This window comes from Rhea americana, unplaced genomic scaffold, assembly GCF_003343005.1.
Source record: "Rhea americana isolate MKP2758 unplaced genomic scaffold, rheAme1 scaffold_46, whole genome shotgun sequence".
Lineage (NCBI taxonomy): Eukaryota > Metazoa > Chordata > Aves > Rheiformes > Rheidae > Rhea > Rhea americana.
In genome coordinates this window covers 2,531,025-2,551,861 of record NW_028186601.1, presented here as the reverse complement: position 1 = coordinate 2,551,861, position 20,837 = coordinate 2,531,025, and the positions used below count along the sequence as shown (strand labels likewise).

Sequence of the window (20,837 nt, the reverse complement as noted above, 5' to 3'; positions counted from 1 at the left end):
ACAAAATATGTTTGTATTTAAATGTCCAGCAGAGATGATAATCACTAGAGTATGAGCCCAGAAAATGGTGACATCTTCCTCCAAAAACAAATCTGTGATGGAAATTTCCAAGAAAATCACTTTGACAGGAGATGACTAGTTTTACTGCAGACTAGACATGAACTGAAAAATACCAAGCCTGCAGAYGCTTTGGAACTGCCAAATCTACTGCATTTCCCTTTTTATTTCTTACTCAGAAGTGGGTCATACTCGATTTTGAATCTGTAAAAATATTAAGTTAAATAAAACACATTGGGTACTGGAAAATAAATCTCCTAAGATGAWTATGTATTAGTCTTTGTGATACTATATTCAAATTTCCTCATAGTTAAGAAAGGATAATTCCTCATAAGAAAAATACACTACACAAACATATTTGCAATTGGTTCCAACTGTATCTGATATAGCAGGTGTAACTTTTAGCCAAAGGAGAAAAATCTGGACAGACTTCAATGCATTTATACATATTAGGAAAGTTTATTAGAAAGATTATAGTACTTCTTCAGCTAGTAGAATAAGAGAACACTGCTTTTGTTCTTCAGATGTTCACATTATCTGGGGGTAAAAAAGGAATCTGCTTTAACTTTTATTAACAGCAGGCAGGAGGAACCCAACAGTTGCTCTGACAGTTGCGTTAAACCCATGGTGTGGTGTTTTTGTGTTTTGGCTCTTCCAAATTCCTCCTGCTGTCGTTGCCACAGTGGGCAGAGGAGATCAATGCATGGAGAAAGGCATAGGCAAGAAAAGTTAAAACAATCGCATGTTGAAAGTTCAGTTTGTGAATATCTCAGAAAAGCAGGTCATTTTTTTTCTCATAACATTGAACACATTCTTTTATTTTAACTTTTAATAGCTCTTTGGTTATTATGCTATCTGACGAACATTTTGAATAAAAGCTATMTTTGATAAGGTGCCAGTAATTCTGGCATATTGTATCAAGAATTACATACCTAAAATGGGTATTATTTCTTCCAGCTAAAGTAAGAAACACACTAAAGATACTGAAAAGTTTGAAGATTCAGAAACAAGCACCAAAGAAACTCCTTGGCCATTTTTCTAAGAGCAAAAATTTACAATCTCCTTTACATATCACAAAAAAAAGTGAATAAAGGCACAAATCTCACTCTTCTAAACCCTTTACAGTAATTTTAACATGTACACTAAACCTACCAAAAAGCCACACCATGAGAGCTGCTCCCCTAGGACACTTTACAGTGAGATTTGCCAGAAGAGGACCACAAAAATTCTCATTTTGCCATCAGGAGCCAATATACTACAACTGTWATTGTGGAATATAGTTAGCTGGATTTGGAAATCATTCATGGCCAAAATTAGGACTCTTGGAAACTGAAAAATCTTCATATTCCTGAGAAGGGCTTTTTGCATATTTGTATCCATGTCCTTTATAGGTGCAGTCATGCTGCTGTAGCCTTAATYCCATAGTAGTCGCTGTCAGAATAGGATGGAAGAGAACCGAAGGGAGTTATTTCCACTCATTATGGGCTGGTAGCACTGAATCTGGGCCACTGGTACCTGCTTCCGAGAAAATGGTGTCTCTAACAATAATGGAAATATATTTTAAAGAGAAATTGTTGACCAAACTATCRGCTTCTGGAACCAGCAAAGACAAAGTGCCACCACTTCAAAGGCTTGTGAGTTACCTGTGCACTCAACATGAGATGACTTCGTGGTTAAAGAGGCATCAATGCAAGCAGTCCAATTTACTTCAAAAAAATACTAGCATTTCGCAGGTCTTTGGCTTGTTTCATCCAAGGAGTAGAACAGATAAATTGGATTTATTTCATTTGGATGCTTCTTGCACTCCACACACACACACACACACACAAAAAAAAAAAAAAATCAGCATCCCATCTAACTTGGCGGTATTTCAAGACCGCAGTGTCCTAGCCGTAGTATCCCCACGGTCACTCGCACTTGGGCAGAATTGTCTCAGAGAGAACGAAGGAGGAGTTTGGGGCGCCCATGTCCGGGGCTTCCCTGACCGGGAGAGGCTGTGCTGTTAGCAGCGTGTAAGCTCCCAAGGCAGAAGTGAGTGTGTGCATGTGTAATTCTACTTTGAATTAACTAAAACATTGCACAGTTCAAGTGGGATAATCAATTACCATAAATAACTTAAAAATACACAAGCACAAAGTAGTAACACTGTTAAYGCTTGTCTTAGGCTCCCTCTGTATGTGGTGGGTGCAGGAAAGCAGCTGCAGAGTCAGCCCATTTCAGATCCGAATTACCCTGTGTGAGCTKGGTTTCTTTCTCTACTGGCTGCAAAGAGAAGTAACACCTATGTTCCACTTCTGTTTGGTACCTAGAAATAAGTCAAGATTCATCCCAGCTAAAGGGTTATTTGCAATTTCAGGACAGCTGCTTTAGGAAAAGACTGGTTATTCTGGGCCAGCTATAAAATCAGCAAAGAAATAGTTATTCTAGAAAAAGTGTGGTCTCTTGGTTCAGGTGAGTGTTTCTAGAGGTTATTGTCATCAGACACTTCGAGCTATAACTTGAGTATTACCCCAAATCCAAGTCTGGTGCAGACACAAACAGTGGGATGAACAACTCTTTTGCAATCAGCACCGAGTAACAATWTAAGTGTGAAGTGCAATAATAACAAATGCAAAGTATCCACTAGTGATTCCAGTGCAATGCAACATCTCATTTCATGTTAACAGCAACCATAAATATGGCTTAAGCAGATATTCAGAAATAATTTTGTGAAAAAATGAGGATAAAGAGTACATAGTGTGTTTCTGTGCCCCTTCTCAGTTTCCTCAGGACACTTGTTGGCCTCAGAAGTTATAAACAACTTTGCAGATTTCCTTCTGTACAGAAATCTAGCTAAGAAGCTGTACCTTCTCAGCTGTTCATCTCTGGAGGCTTGTTTCSATTATTTATTCCAGGTTGCATTACATGGAAAATACTGTGCTCCTGATCTCTGCAATGTCCCCCTATATATGTCTAAAAATGCGGCTGTTTAATGGATCTTAAGATGTTGATTGCTTGTTGCATTATAAAAAAAACTCCAGTATCTTCAAGAACTAGTGAATTAGCTTTAGTTGAACTTTAGAGGTGTATATGCAGCCTTTAACTACAGATTTCAGTGAATTGTTTGCAGGAAATATGGGAAGGGAAAAATAGAGCCTAGCAATGTTCAGAGATAATATCCTGAGATGCTTTGCCTTTCTTCCACCTGAAGTATTCAAATATGTTTATTTGCCTTTTTAGGAATACCCTGAGAAAATAGATCGAGATAAGGGTGAAGGGGAGTTTGATGYTGATCCTGACATTCTTTCAAATTGTTTTTGTAGTTAGTAAGAACAAATCACTGGCCAGTAACAGTAGGTTATTTGTATATAATGCATGGGTGGAAGTATTCTTCATCTATTCTTAAATCCCTTATGTCATTTTTTTTCCTGCTACTGATTTTTATGGTGAAAGCAAACAAAATGGCAAAGACCAATCTGAATTTATATTTTGCGTAATTAAAAGGGGGGCGCTCTCAGAAAGCATGTGTGAACTGTGTTCAGGGTATTTGGAGCAGAGTGTTCTGTTTGTCAGGGAAACAAGGAAACCTTTTCAACTCTGTCTAAAGTACAGGAATAATCTAAGTTAAAACCTGCCTGTGGGCAAATCATGTATAACAATTCAGAGTTTATTCTTGGCCAGAGAGCATGTTGGGTCTTGGCTGTACTCTCTTTGCACTTTGTGTAATCATTCATACTTGCATGAAGTAACTGCAAAATACCACCTTCTGTCTGATTTATGATTTGATTGCATTTTGCATGACTCCATGAGGCTATTTGAAGAAGGCTTCCAATATAGCCAAAGAAGAGATTGCATTTGGAATCCTACTATAGATTGATCGCAGGCTGTTAAGTATGTTAGAAATGCTGTTGCTAAGTGCACTGGCAGACAAGCTTTGGCAAGTTGTTTTATAGTGGCTTGAGATGTTTTTGTCCCAGCTTCCAACTCCATTCCTCTGCTGGAGTTGCTGTCTGCACAGCAGAGCTGGCAGATGGGGAATGTGACTTAGGAGCTCTGGTGCAAAGGTTAGCATTTTAGCTTAAACCGGTAAAGAAGGTAGATTTGCACTAAAATCCCAAACTGAACGTAGCTGAGAGACAAGCATGTGATTCCCTCCTGCTGATCTGTAAGGTTGGGAGAGGAGACAGAAGTAAAGTGGCAGCCTTCACTAAGGAGCAGCACAGGAAGGCAGGAGTGGCAGCAGCCCAAATTGGCACAGCAAGATCCACCAGCATTAGCTGGTCTGAGCGACTGACAAACTGCAGTGATTTACGGTTTCATGCATCTCCCTGCTAGAAGCTACTGTATTTAAATCTCCAAGCAGACCTAGCACAACAGAACATGTCCCTGATCCTTTTCTGTTTCAGTGCAAAGTCAGTGGCTTATTTAAGCTAAATTTTGCATTCATGTGACTGAATTTGTGGACATAAGTTTGCTCCTGCTGATTCTGCTGCACAGCTGTGACATTTAGCAGAAGGGCACAAATGCAGATTCACTGTGGAGGTTTAAGGACTTTTGCCACCTTCCCATTAGCATATTTCTGYTGTCTGCATGCTCATGCAGCACGGGCAATGTGCTCACTGCTGGTTGCAGTCACAGCTAGCTCCTCCAAGCCAGTGCAGCTGGTAGGCAGTGCGCATCCTTTCTTTTGTCCCTTCTTGCAGCTCCAGGCTGTGACCCTCGCTGAGACCCTTCAGATCCCTACAATTTGGCTTGATGTGGAGCTGTAATTTAATGCAAAGAAAGGCCTTCTTCCATCCCATTAGCACTGCAGCTCTGCACTTGTGCYTGAATAGTGAAGGGCAGTAATGTCTTAAATCTCTACAGGAAGATTCATCAGGGCTCATCTGTCATATCCCTAACTGACAAAAAGCTTTCCAAGCAGCGCAGTAACTGCTAATCCAATCTGCTTTTATTGCTAAAATCAGAGTACTGAAGTGGCTAAAACATTCCCAGAGGTAAGTATTCCTTTGTCTAGTCCAAGCCATGTGATAGCTAGATCAGAGAGCCATTATGTCTTATCTACTCAGGAAAGAACAAAGTATACACTACTAAATTTATCTACAGTTACTTCCAAACATAATTATTTTTGTTATACTGATGGGGCTTTATATGTTTGCAAACCCCTATTTGAACCACAAGTTAATTAGAAAGAAGTCATCGTTATCAACTTCTTGTAATTTCTTGCTCTTTCACTTGGCAGAGGCCTTGCAGATCTCACTTTACTAGTAAAGCTATAACATTTGATAATATTCTAGCTAGTAGATTTGACTTTTTTTCCCTCTTTGGACAACAGCTACATATTTTATTGTATCAGTCTTCCTGCCTGTATGTTCCCTTGGATCACTGAACATAAGGCATCTGACCAACAAGATAATTTTATGTGGCCTAACACAAGACCACGTAACCTCCTAACCTAATTAAAAAAAATACATTAAACATAACTTATTGGTTTGAACTGAACATTGACTGAGATAGTTATTTGGAACTGAGAGCCTTTATTCAGTGAAGTAAAGATTGAACAATTGTGTGTGGTACACCCTGCCATGTACCATGCCAGACAGGTTTTCTCATTCTGCTTCTCATTCTGGGTTCCTAGAATCTATTTCACAGTGCAGGGAAAAGATTTGAGGAAAATTCAGGCAACATTTATACAGTTTTGCTATAGCAGCTTTAGAGAAAAGAAAGTATCTCAGTGTGTTTTGTATCATCTTGGAGAGAGTCTCTGATAGACTTGTAATTTATCCAGGATGTCCACAAAACTGGCTGATAAAAACACTTCCTATATGGCTGCTGCTGCTAAATACTTCAGAATGCAATTCCCAGAGTCCTGATTTCTTCACATATTTGAGAAATTTGCTAATCTTAACAAACCAAATTCTTTTCCTTCTAAGGAGTAGCATGGAGTATTATAATTGCGGGCTCGGGAAGACTTATAGTAAGCTGCATATCATATGCATATTCGGGACATCCACCAATAACAAAAAATGAGATTATCCTTACTGTTATGGCAGGCTTTGAAATCATATACTGCAGGCTCTGTCTGGCCCATGGGCAACAGATTCCTCATTTTTGCTCTGGAATGCATAGTAAGAGCTGCATAGATTTCAGTAATGCCAGGATATTCAGTTTATCTGCTGTTTTTAGTGTCCTTTTTAACACAAGTAGGGACTGCAGGAACAATATCTGGAATCTTTTAAGCAMTATATCTTCAGGATTTTTTAAGTCTTCCAATAACCTTGTAACATTATCTCTACACCCAATTCATATTAACAGACTGTAAAGATACCCCTGAAATCACGTGGATTGCATCTGCAGCCAGGCTGGTGTTTTAATGGACTGCTACACTAGCTCCTTATGCTGCTTTCTCTAAAATTTCCCAATCTGCAAATGCCAATATTGTGATAAACAATATCCTATAATAAGTGAACTTAGCCTACTGGGCTGAGAGCCTTTCCTAATTCTCACTGAGCCCCCTAATCTTTCCTTGCCTCTTCTTCCACTCATATTTGAAGCAGAGTGTATCTCCTGTAATGGGATGTATCACCTTCACCTGCATCCTCTTAAGCACTACACTTAAATTTTGGGTCAGGGCAGAGAAGGATCTGTCTAGTTGCACCCAAGTCTGTGTGGATGTACTTAGGCTTCTTGCTCTTAACTTCCTCCTCTGYACCTTTGTAGAAAATGGTAGTTAGTGCCTCACCAACACAGGAAGGTATCCCCGGTGCACTAGCTTCTCCTCTGTCCTGTCCTCAGGCTCTGCTAGGAGTATTAGTTACGAGTTAGCTCATGGATATCATGAGAACCTTCCTCAGTTCAGCCACTGGGGAATTTGGTGCCATCTAGCTGAGTTACAATAGTAAGCAACTTTTTCCTGTTCACCTGCTTTGGTGCTATTCCTGATTTAATGTGCCTCTGGCATTTATTCCAGTTTCAGGTTATCATCTGCTTCCTATTTGCTCTTCAAAAGTTCTTTATCTCTGAWGAATCTCTATACCTCTTCTGATTCTACTGTATACATCTTTGGAGGAGGAGAGATCAGAATTGCCTTACGTATGTTATCTCTACATGCCAAGGATTTATATATTGGTGATATTCTTTTTTTGTTGTTCCATGTTCCTGTCTTCATAGTTCATAATGCTGCTCACCTTTCTGGTGGGTGCAGAGCACTAGGCTGACGCTTTAAGGGAACTATCCACATTAACTCCCCAAAGCACTTTCTTATTTCCAGGTCCTGYATTATATTCCTTCTTGCCCCCTATGCCCACCCACGTAGGGTAACTTGTATCATAATTTAATCCCATAGGCAACATCATGCCTATGTAAAACTAGATGTTGCTTTGAAGCCAAATATTGTGCTCTTCAGCAGCACACATTTTCTATGGAAGATGCAACTCCAGATACTCATTACCAAGTCTAAAGATTTATCCATAAAGAAGAATTGAAGATTAAACATTTTACTGAGGAATTTACCACGCAAGTAAATTGATCAGYATCATCATAGTATCATTCCCCTTTGCACTGACCAGTTCAGCTAAACAAACAACAGAGGGTCCACCGCCAGGCTAGCAACCCCCGTTGGGAGCAGCTTTAATCTCTAGTGTATAAGCCATGCAGACAAAAGGAGCATTCACTAGTACTTTTGTTACTGTCATATCATCTGAAGAATTTCTGACATTTGAGCAATAGCTATTAAGTGATAGATGGTTGTGGTAGGAACAAGGATCCTGCAGCATTATGCCAGTAATGTCATTATGAGGTGCAAAATYTTGATTCTTTTTTTGTGTGTGTTGCCTTACTTGAAGCAWGTTTTGCGGGAGCTTCTCTCATTTGTTTTGATTTTTCTCTGTCTATAGATTCTGTCACTCCTGTATTTCTACAACTTTAAAGAATAATGCAGGAACATGCCCTTACTGCCAGGTTGATCTGTCTTCTGAAGGAATTCCAGCTACTGATATTGCCAAGAAGATGAAGAGCATATACCGAAATTGCTCAGAATGCGAAACACAGGTTTGCAACCTTGAACGTTAATTACTAACTAATTCTAGAGACTTGTCTGTACACAAAAACTGACAGTATTAAGATCCCCTTTTAAGGGCATGTCTAAACAGAGAAACTCAGAAGCAAGAGGATAGAAGAATAGATTTTGCAATTCTTGCTAAACTTGTCAAGTTGCATAGCTAGAAGAACTGAAACATTCTTTTGGTGCAGTTGAACATATTAAGTTCAAGTCTAAACCTATAGGAGTTGAATATCCTTGACTCCTTATTTTGACTGTGGCTGAAGAAAGGTCAAATTGACTCCCCCCTCCTCTCCACCTCCCCTGGAATTGCCTGACTGTAAAAAACTTGGCCACAACTGGACCTGTTAAAATACAGACTAAAGAGGTAAAATTGTGTGATTTTTTTYCCCCCTCATTTAGTAAAATTACTTAAACTAACCCACTTTTCTCTTAARTCTACATAAGGCCTTTATAACTTCACTTAGTCGTATGCAAACAGATTTCAAAATGCTGCTGCTCTAACTGGAACACAAGTACCTTTGCCAAAACAAGGTGCAGAGCAAAAGGTACCAAGGCCTTCAGAGGGCAGGGCACATCTGGATAGGAAAGACAATTAACTGAGATTTAATTCATACATGTTTACTTGTAAAGGTATATAAAAACAAGTATTTTCTTGTGTGATTGTGAATATTCACTTTTGTATCCCTTTCCAYTGGCCCAGAATTGCCTCACTGTTACATTGAACATTCTTCAGTCTTCCTCTCCCCTCATATATTTGTATCTGTGTTGTTTAGTGGAAGGAGACTGTACAGTTTACATTTTTGTGTCTCTTGTTTTCTTTTTAGTGACTAAATCTGTCTCTGGCTTCTGCCATTTCCTTTGTCTTGCTAACTGCAACATACCCTTAAAACTTTCTTGTCTATCAGCAGCAGTGTGAAAATACTGAAAAAATGTAAAACACCAAGTAAAGGTGTGAATATMAGAAAGACTACTATTTGCAGGGTTCTAGGGAATTACAGCGAACATGAGAAATGTAGCAAGAATGTTTATATGTTGTTAATGTTATATGTTATTTAGCCTTTTTGCCATGCATTTTATATCTGGGAAAGCTTTGCCTAAAGCTAACAATGAAATACATGAAGCGTAACATGTTGGCAGTACTTAAATATTGAGTTTTACTTCATTATTTTTAAAATTGAGTTTTGCAAAAATGCCCAAATTTAACAGTTACACTAAAAACTACTGAGCTACATATGGCTTAGCTGGGCTTCTCAATACTTAGTACTGAGTTTGAGCATGGCTTTTTGATGTTCAGTAGCAGGCTGCAACAAGTGACCTGAGGATGGATATTTGCAGTGGTTTATAATCTTTCCTATGGCTGTAGAAGTTCTGGCAGTATTTTGTGTGTAAAACTGCCAGTGAGACCACTAAGATAYGTTGAATGTTTAACATATAGAAAAGGAGAGTGTGTTTAATGCATTACAGCATCAAGATATCTTTGCAAGTTGTTTCTAATATTTGGCAGACTACCCCTGGCAAATGCTGTGGTGCCTCAGTCGCATCAATTCAAGGTTTGCTGGGTTAGTATAAACCTAATTTCATTTGCAGTTTCCACTTGGACAGTGGAACTTGCAATTAAGTGATTGAGGCATGAGCACTTTTCATTCTGCTACATCTGGTGTCAGGAGGATCATTGCTAATAGAGGGATAGAAAAGACATATAGGGCAGGGTTATTTTACATTTCTTTGCCAAGATTCATCAGGGCCATTCACAGTGTTTGAAGGTTAAAAATRTAAAATGATCTGTAAGTAATAAAAATATCTTTGCACTATTTCTGGTTTTAATACCTCAACATGGTGGTTTCATGTCAATTTGTATAGTTTCTTTTCACAGAAAGCTCATCATGATTGTGCTTAATAAGATTTTTTTATAAAAAGGGTCTGAACTAAAGGAAATAGGATAGCTAGTAGCAGCATCAATATAAAACCCAAATCTTAYACATAATGAATGGAGATTTTGCTGTTGGCCTCACTGAGGTCAGAATTTGGCCTTCGAGTTGGCAAATTTTTGTTTTTACTGGAGTTGGTCTGGATTTGCACCATGATGATGGAGCAAGATGTTAAGTGGGAGGGTTCCCCCTCTCCACCCAAGCTAGTAGTGTTTCCATAGTAACTCCAAAATGTCATTCCAGAATATGAAGGGTCAATCCAAGGAACATACAAAATCACCACAAACTAATTTCTTCACTCTAATTCATTTTGCTCTCGTAAGAAGACTGTTACTATCCTAAAGCAAATGAGAGCAATACTGACTCAATAACATAATGCTGGRGGAATTGGGCCAGTTAATAGAAGGAATCGTGTATTCATGAGCTTTTCTCTAGATTTAGCCATGATGTTGAAGTAAGGCTTTGAGCTAGAAAACTTTGAGTGATGTATTAATTATATGTTTCATGGTATAAAACATAATAAATTGCTTCTTCTCATTGCCTAGGTATGTCTAAGTGACATTAGAGTTCGTTTAAGAACTTCTGAACAATATATAAAAAAATACGGACCTCTACAGGAGCCTGRAGATGCAGTAACAAAGTAGACCTTAGTGATGATGACATTGCGAACATACTTTAGAATTTATTATCTCAATGTAGTAAAGTCAGTCTGGAAAAAGAATTTTAATATCTTCCCTGATTTTTTTTTTATTGGAATATGTTTCTATTTCATAGAACACAACATGAATCTACTTCTAATATTTCTAATCATTATATTCAAATACTGTTTAAAATGGCAACTAATTTTTTTTATGTATGAGTACGAGTTAATATATTTTGATTGCATCTTACATTTTTTTGATAGACTTTAGGTCCATAAGGCCAATTTTGTAGATACAACAGTATTTTGACAACTTAAAAATACAAGTAGCAGCTTTTTGCTATTTTTCTTAGGGGATGAGAGGAGAAAGATATTTGCTTTCAGATAAAACTCTATGAAAATATTGGTCATTTCCAGAATGGAATAAGATGAAYAATAATGTTATTGGCTATCTTCTAGTAATTTGTTCTTCACAAATAATTTTCAAGTGTAACTCATGTTAGCAGTGAAATAGTGGTAAATTGGTGGCATTCCCTAAMGAAGATTGACAGCTTTTCTTATCRTATAATGGTAAGGTTGGAAGGGACCTCTGGARATCATCTCGTCCAACCCTCAGCGTAGCCCRTRCGGGGAATGAACCCRTGACTTTGGCATTAGCAGCACCATGCTCTAACTAACTGAGCTAAACTAACCCCAAATGTTTATATGTATGTCAAAAGTCAAAATTCCTTGTCCCTTTTCATTCTCTTTTAGGGTAGGCTCTGCTGGATCAATTGATTAGGTATCAATAGACAATTCTAAAACGACTGAGTTCTTGAAGTTCAATGGATTTTAGTTTTTTTTCCATTGAAGATTAGGAACAATTTTTGATATGGTTATTAAAATGTCTTTAATGCAATGACTTACATGATTTAAAGACCCTATATTCTTTGCTATTTGAGTTCCTAAATGACATATAATTCAGATTGTTYGCTAAGAAGACTCATATACTTCTTAGCTATTCTTCTGATGCTTAGAAAAACTAGACCTTTTATGCATCCRTATTTGAAAATTGTACTAATGCGAAACCATTGCCTTCACCAGGTAACAAGACCATACTAAGTACTGATAACTAAATAGCAATCTGCTGCAAAAAAGTTTCAATACTCAGCCAGGGCTCCAGAGAGTTATTGGTTTGGTCTCCAAGTGTACCACAGTGTATTAATTAAACTGATGATTTTTATCAAAYGTCTTTAGCTGTAGCATTCAGTATTTTATCCACTCTATTGTGCAGTAATGGTTACGTTAAYGCTTTGTGGGATCAATATCCTGACATATGCACAGTTTTGTTGCAGTGTTCAGTGCACATTAGCAAGRTTGACCTTCTGCTAGTGTAGCATACATACATTATGCCCAGGTACATACCATAAGCCCATGCTATGTTTTCGCAGTGGTAAAAAAAAAGTTTCTAGTGACATCTGGCCAAAGAAATCTAAATACTATTTTATTATTTGTAGTATTAAAAATGTATCAGTTACATGATTTGCAGTTATTAACAATATATTACCTCTTATTCACAGACATTCTTGTCCTTTTTGCGAGTGCAAAGTAGATGAGGATGATCTAATGGACCATTGTCTCACCTACCACAGATCAGAAAGGAGAGCAGTGGCATTRTGCACAAGTATATATTTTACTAAATTCACATGTTAAATTGATTAATTCTCTTTAATTGTAGGCACTACTGATAAAAAACAATAGGCAAACAGAAAACATATTGATTGCTTAATTGGCTTTGGCAGTGGAGGAAAAGCATACCTATATTCATTCTCTCTGCCCTTCCGTCTCAGACAAGTGACTGTGTACATAATACATAAAATATTAGTACTATCATTGTGAGCAGTGGTAGGAGCACTAGAAAATGGTGTTAAGTCTTTCAATTGATACAGAAAAAGSTTACTTATCCTTCAAAAAAAAGTTTGGCCCCTTAAACTATTATTTGCTTTTCCAGTAGGCAAAGGCAATCAGTCTTACTAGATTGTAAGTGACTTGCATGCTTTTTATTTGCATGTGTACCATTTCTTTCCTCTGACCTAACACAGCTTCATGTGCAACATTCTCTGTCTATTCTAATCTTTTGGGTTTGGGGTTTTGGGTTACAATTGGAGAAATACTTGTGTTGAACATGCAGGAGTATTTTGTAGGGTATTTTTTTTATGTGAATTTAACTTAATCAGCTTAACTCTGAACTCTCAGGTAGGCTGAGAGGTCTCACTGTGCAAATCAATTAGTAGGACTGAGACCTATAATGTGCAGACCAAAATTTCAGCAAGTATAGTTTACTTCCTTGATTATTATTTGCTTAGRCACTTTATATTCAAGTTCTAATGTGCCACACGAGAGATCTTTGAGAGGTTACAACTGAATGCCTTGTATACAAATCAACCAACACTTCCGTTTAGTTCAGTGGGTGGGATGGGGGCAACCCACTCCATTTGCTCTTACATTGCAGCTCAGCTTTCCATTACTTTAGCTGTGATCAAATTAGTAAGTTAGCTTGTAGTCAGAGTTTTGAGTAAAATAAACAATTGCTCGTAAATGTATGTTGTGTTCACCTTTATCATAGTTAATACTTTAACAAATTATATTTTGACAAATTATGTATTTTAAAATTGGACTCTGCATTTACTTTGTCAACTGAAATAACTATCAATAATTCGTATTATACCTTTCAGACTATACGCTGTTATTTTTTTCCACTTAGAATAGATGCATCAATAATTGCTCTGTGTAGTTGTGGAGCAGATTAAGCCTTAAAACTTAGAAAATACTCCTTTATTAACTCCAGAGTYGTGCATATACAGCCTTACACTCTGTTCTGCTGCACATTTCTTTGAAATCTAATGCAAAAAMCAATAGTCAGAACTGTGTTTGCCCATAAATAATGTAAAAAATCATAAGCTCAGAACCGAAAAAGTGATCCTTAACTCATATTGCTATCATAACTACATGTACTGAATCTACCTTTAGTTAGTATATAAAGAAGAGACACTACACCATTAACACAAAGCAAACCGTGGCAAGATGCTGCGAGAAATACTTCATTGTCTTCTGTGACACACTGACCCTTCCTTAGAATTCTGAGATCATTTTAGGGTATATTTTAAGTTTTGGTATATTGGTTTGATCCTATTTCCGTGATTTGGATTTGGGTTATAAAGAGATTCTGGCCAGCTGTTTCAACCTCTTCTTTCAAACGTTAGAATAAATGCTAAAATAAATGAATCAGGCTGTTAGTTCTAAGAAAGGCAGAGGACTTGGTGTCTTGTATCATGTTTATTATCATAGTAGGTCATAAAGCTGATTTTATTATACACAAGTATATTCACACATGGTATATTTCACAGTAAACATCTTTTTAGTATACGCATAGTGTTTTCATGATATTGCTTGAAGAAATAAATGTTACAGCAATTGCAACTCTTATTGATACTACAGAGAATCCATTGACAGCAAATAATTCACTTTCTTCTGATAAAGTGCTTTAGGGCACTTTTGTTTTAGGTGCACAGATGAATTAATTTGTCATTGATGACCAGAGAAATCCTGTATGTTTTCTTCAGGCAGTCTATGAGCCAAAGAGTGCTTGGGAGTTCAAGAAAAGCTTTTGAATCATTATTCTGTTAGCCAGTAGAAATGAATGAGTTAACCATGAGATGTGCATAGATTAACGATCTCTGGGATGTCTATAAACGCAAATTGCACAGCTGAGATTAACATAATTGACAGCTGGACTGAAAGTACATTGTACCTAGCAGTATTCATGTTGCTCAGAGTACGCCATTCGGCCATAATGGCTCCACTTACTTCACACTTCTTTCTTCTGCAAGAACACAAAGATGAAAACTCAATATATACCTCCTTCCCCTTTTTATAGTTTTGTCCAATTTGTCGTTTAACACCTGAGAGAGATCCAAGCTATTGCAGCAGAAAATTTATAAGGCATCTTTAGCTAAGACATACATTCTATTATGAAGACTACATAGTGAGTAATGATATTTGCAAGCTACTGGCTTGATTTCTTTATGTGTATTTTCCTCCACGTCTTTTACAATCAAGGAATCATGAAAAGAACTGAATAAGAAGCTAGAGTATCATGCTTAAGGTGCACTAAGAAGTCACAAAGTGTAGCAGATGTTTATGGAAACAGCACAGTCTAATACGCAGAGAAGCCAACATATTCTATCCTCCATTCTGTTACTATCTAATGAAAAAGCCATATACTTCAAATGAAAGTTGTTTTAAACAACCCATTTTTATTCTATGAGAACTTAAGACAACACAGTTTTACTTGAATCCTGAAAGGTGCTGAACCTATTTGTTAYCTTAATGGACTGTAACTTGCAAAATGGATCACAAGTATTAGCATACTGTTGGGAGTTTCTCAAGAGCATTAGTTAATGATCTCCTATATTTGTTTGATACCTACCCAGACAAGATCCCAAATAAAGATATAAATCATTATTTTCATGCACATAACAAAACAGATGTATGTATGATCACATTTTAATGACAACTCACACATTTATCTTCATAAAGTATAGCTTGAGTATTTATTTATATATGTAACAATGTAATATGCATCACCACAATTGGGCTCTTTAATAAATAGAATTAGAATTGTTYGGTTTTGCATAATCAGTTCATCTATCTGTTTGTCTGCATTTGACATTCTCCTTTACCTATTTTAAGTCTTATAACAATTTCTCTTAGTTTACATTGCAGTTAGCACCAAGGATTAGTAAGCTGGACAAAAATTAATAAATACTACAACAAACACTAAGTTCAAACATGGATGAGAACCCACTGAAACCAGTATTTTGTTGATTTTAGACTAAGCAGTCAAAAATATATCTATAAACACATTAATTGGTATCTTGATACTCAATAAAATATCTTTTTTTTTCAAGACATAAACGCTGTTGAAGAAGTTCTTGTTGAAAAAGTTCTAGACAGGTCATTCTTAGAATACATGAATGTAAATCATCCAAACAGCATGTAAGGAGTCCTGTGAAAGAATGGAAGGTGTTCTGTGGTTAACCATGAATATTAAAGTCTAGCTTTTTGTAATTAATAAGATGTCAGCAACCTGCTTATATCTAAGAATGTTTTTTCTTAAGCACTGTTTTGTTTCTTCTTTTTTTAATTAAATTTCAATTTTGTAGTCCAAAAATGTTTTAAAAATAAGGAAACAAGAAAATATTGTTATTTTCTCCACCTCCGATGGAATGGTCATTGTTTGCTTGAGCTCACTCTGTGTCCAGTGTATGGACACATTGACTTTTACAGCAGCCCTCTTGTTGTTTGCGACTATATTCTGCAAACAGGCCAGTTTCTCAAAATATTGATGGTARCAGTGCAGTGCTAGAGATAGATAACAAGCAACAGCTTTTCCGATTCTACAGCACCAAACAAATTGTAACAAAACAAAACAAAACAAAAATCTAGTGTCAAGAATAGTATTAACCCCATAGGAATGTGCGTATGTTTCATTTACAGTGCTTGCAAGATGAGGGTCATAATTAGCAAAATTGGTAAGTAAAAGCCATCTTGGGAAAAAAAAAGTGAGTAAATAATGATTAAGAAAACCTGTTGAAGTGTTTGACAGGGTCTTTTAACTAACCTGTATTCTCTTACCATGTAAGTTAACAAATTTTATCTAATTTTTGTAAGAAAGCTAAAGTTAATACGTTTTTATATATATGTACAGTTTTAATACAGTATTTTTCAAAGATGCAGTTGATCTGTAAGAAATTAGAATTCACATTTTTGCATAGAAACATGTACACCGATTAAAATAGCTTATTGGTAATATGTTAACAAGGAAATGCCTAGTGAACTTTAGGTCTTGACTAGTTCCTTTTGAAATTGGAAAGTCTTCCATTTGGGAGACAGAAAGATTCAATGTTTCATGTGCCTGGGAAATTCTCCCTGCTTCCKTATTAAGATCTGTCCTTGAATGAAAATGAAAATTCATCAATTAGAAAGATGAACAGAACTAGTCCAGTGTGGAACTTGTGGGATCATTTCACTTTAAGAGTAACTAAAAAAATTCTGKTCTGTCGTAAGTCAAAGGGCCAAATAGACTGATATATAAATATTTGGACTTATGGTTCCCTGCACTTCAAAAATTTATTGATTTTTTTTGTATATATTTCTTAGTAAGTTACTTCCTCTGGAATGTTCTTCTCCATTTAGTCTGTGACTGCAAATGTTGTCTGTAGGTAATGATACAAATATACTGGGCAAAAGCAAGGGATAGTCTTCCCCTTGCACATGGCACCTTCCAGTCACTGTGCAGTTACACAAYTTTCTCCTTCCTCCTTCCTCCTACACCCCCTTAAATTTCTGACAGTTCCCACAGAATTCCAAATACCTACCACTTCCAAGCTGACAAGGAGACACACTATCCTTATAGGAGGATCACTACTGTCAAAAAGGCAACCAACAGAATGGTTGTACACAGGCTATCTAAAGTGTGCCCTTTCAGTAGCAATTGCCACCAGCAAACCACAGAATTTTATGAACAATTCTATAAGTTTTCTGTGTTGAGATTTCATTTCACAAATCTGTTTTATCATGAGGAATAAAAAGTTGGTAGAGCCACTRGCTTCATCTAAGAAATCTAATTTAAAATGCTTTCCTTCAAATAAATGTGTTTAATAAATTTCAGCAGCCCGATTTATTTTTACATGTTGTCTATCTCAATGGCAAAAACTGTGCAAGATTTACAAGGCTGGAACCATGCTATATATTGCTCCATGGCATACTAGTTGTCAGCTTGAAGGGCATAGCTTTATTAAAGGATCAAGATTTACAATAACGTTCAAGCAACAGCACAAATGCCTTCACACACATCTTCTTGTAGTTTACTTCCCTGAGGTCATCAGCACAATTTCTTCCCCCTGCCAAAAGCTCCTAATCAATAAATACTGCAGATCTCCTGAACAAAGTTCAAATGGACCTATCATGTTCTTCTAGTAATAAATCTTAGCTGTTGTTTAACACTTGCCTTCAGAGGACCTAGCCTGCTTTACTTAGAGTAGTTAAACTTCATAACCACCCCTATATAATGACTAAAAACTGCTCCCCATTTACAGATTGGGAAACAGAAATAAAGGCATACTTGCCTCAAGTCATATAAGATGACTTTATAGTCRGAAACCCATGTATGCCAGCCCCCACCATGCTGCAGGTGAAGGCCATTCGGCTTCCCTTCTAATGAGTAAGACAAGAAAGTTTTATAGGGTCYCAGTGGAGGCTTCTGTAATTCTTCCTTTTAATATAGTTTCACAGACACATGGATAGAACACACCAAAAGTTAGCTGTGCAGCTGTGGTACATATCGTCATAACTGACACACAAAAAAATGCACCAAAAATGTTCTGAACAGAGCAAGAACAGCAGCAGGCCTTTTACTCAATCAAGGAGAAATTACATGACCTCCTGACCGTGCTTACAGTGTTGCAGAGCGCATACTTACGCWGTCACCGGCTGCTAATGCCTCCTCGTATCTACAGGCTCAGCTTCCTACTTCATTTCAGACAAAAGCAAACTTAATCAGTGTAAACAGTAGCTCTTTGCAAGCCCAGCCCCTGCTAAGCGTCCACGTGAACAGCTCAGCTAACCTTTCGCAGGCTCCCTGAAGAGCAGGGAGGAGGAGGGCAATGCCCTGGYCAGCTAGCACAGCTCCAGCTGTGAGAGGGCGCATTTGCAATGCCTGAAATGCCCAGGGCTGGCCTCTCTGGCAGATGCCCTGCCCGGGCAGTCCTGCCCTGTGGCACTAGATTTTCTCCTGGCTTGAAGAACAGGCAGTAAATGTCCCGACACAGATGACTTAACACTCTTGTGCCCATCACCTCAGAGATGCTTCCACTCATCATTTTGGATGTCCCAGTACATAAAGGGMCTCAAGTTTTGCCTTGACATGGTCTAGAAAGAAGGTAGTTAGTGCAACCATTGGCTTTAATTGGGTCTCTGCTTTTTTTTAAGGATAAAAGCCAGCTGCATGGGCRATATTACCATTTTTCAGCAAAGCTGAGCCAATAGTAATGGAGATGGATCCTGAGTAAGSAAACATAGACAAATCCTTCACCTGTATCTTGCTGCTCATCACTGGCAGGTACAAGAACACTTTGAAGCCTGAACAGTTTTGAAGTGCCAAGCATAAGTGAGCCACAGGGCTTAGTGTTTTGTACTCTCTCTCCTACCTAGAAACCTAATCTCAGACTGGAGAGAGGGGGATCCCCCTACCTAGGGAGATCTGAACATCTACAAGGGGTATAGCCAGCTGCATTCCCACTGCAGATAGGGAGATAGGGATACTGAAGGTGATTCCTCAGCCCTTGCCTCACATCTTTGATTTCCATGAGAGACCAGGCCTAAACCTGAATCTTAGATTCAGTATGAATTAAAATARCCTTTACAAATTGGACAAATGTACAAACATAAGCACTACGAATCTGTTTCTCTCTAAAGTACTGCCAACATTTTTTTTATTTTTTATCTGCCAAGAGCCACATTCAAGGGAGATCAGTGCTAGAGGTACTTAACAGGTCCRAAGTCTTCTCTACTCAGAGAAAATCAATAATGTAATTACACCACTGTAATAATATAATCATAGTTCCTCCTTCTAGAAAAAGTGCACAGACAGAAATACCACTGAACTACTGTTAAGAGTTTTTGCTAGTATAATTCAGGCAGTAGAATTTATGGACCAAACATCACTAATATCACTAAAACTGCACCTAAAATTACTGCTAGGATTAGTCAATTAAAAAATTGACTTTCTGAAAACTCCCAAACTAACCTTCTCAAAACCTACGTATATGTAAATGCAATTTATTTTTCTCTTACCGTAAGAAATTAAATCTTTGACACAGTAAAAAAAAACATTCTTGGTATAGATGATGGACATGTATGTACAAAAGTGCTCCATACCTGGAGCCTACGTACATCATGGAAAGTAAATCACTCAGTTACCCTGTCTTGCTCGAAACCGCAGGGATGAGATGCTTATGCTGGACAACATCCAGCTCACTGCGGTGACGTATCAGATGCATTCTCAAATAGGTTGTGGCAAGCTACACGGGGTCGTCTTGCYTTAAATCGTCTGAACCTTTTCCGCTAGCGCAGATAGTCACCTCCTTGCTAAGCAGTGTGCATTTCCACTAGCATTTCCACACGGGAGAGMAAAGCGCGCAAACGTGCTTTGTTCTTCTGTGCAGGCTTCAGCTCTTCTCAGGCAAGAGACATTAGCAAAATCCAGTTTCATCAATATACTAGTGTTGAACACTTAACACCTGTAAGGCTTTCCTGACATAAAGTCCTAAATTTATTAGGACTGAAAGGGCAGCTGAAAAACATTCACCTAGTTAATAAYTGAAGCTCCTGAATGTCACAACGCAACTTAAACTTGTTTAATGATTTTGTGAGTGCCTTCAAGTCTGAACAACTAGTTTGTCATCAAGAATCCAGAGCGAGCTTTGGTGCTTTACGATTTGTGCAGCAGTCGTTTGCAGCTGCTCTCCTCCGGCTCCACACCGGCAGGTAGTTTCACATACTTTTCATCAGCTACCATCACCTGAATGAAAGGTGCCCACAGTTCAGTGTGGTTAGTCGTGGGGGGGTTTTCTTAACCCCACGGCAGGTGACAGTGCCCGTAGCAGACCCACTCGCTAAGGGCTGCGCGCAGCCGCTCTGGGGGCCTGTGCTGCTCCGGGGCCTCTCCCTGCTCCGCTGCCAGGAGGTTCAAAGGGGAAACGAATTTAGCAGGACGTAGCCAGAACGCGACCTGAAGGGCCCCGCRCGGAAACCCGGCTGCCAGGAGCTGCACTCCCTCCCTCCGGCCCCCTCGGTGCGCCGCGGAGCTTTTAACCGGCAAACCGCCGCGGCGAAATCCTGCCGGGAGCCGCGCCGGGGGCCGCGCTCCCCCCGGCCCGGCCGGCGCTGGCCCCTGCGACCGCCGAGCAGTTTAGACGGCGCCCAAGCCCGCGGGGAAGCCCGGCCGCGCCGCTCACATGGGCGCCGGCGCCGCCCACAGGCCCCGTGTCGCCGGCGGCGCTGCGGAAGGAAGGGGAAGGGGAAGGGGAAGGGGAAGGGGAGGCGCGCGGCGGCGGCGCGGGCGGCGGGG

At 38.5% G+C, this 20,837-nt stretch overlaps 1 protein-coding gene across 1 annotated transcript; it reads left to right on the top strand.

Moving 5' to 3' along the window:
* The first annotated feature begins 1,586 nt into the window (after positions 1-1,586).
* On the top strand, positions 1,587-15,707 carry RNF125 (ring finger protein 125). The gene is given in 8 exon segments (XM_085316243.1): positions 1,587-1,691; positions 3,277-3,362; positions 4,014-4,100; positions 7,932-8,085; positions 10,572-10,666; positions 12,226-12,316; positions 14,583-14,694; positions 15,616-15,707. Coding segments are annotated over 8 exon segments (822 nt in total).
* The last annotated feature ends 5,130 nt before the right edge of the window (positions 15,708-20,837 follow it).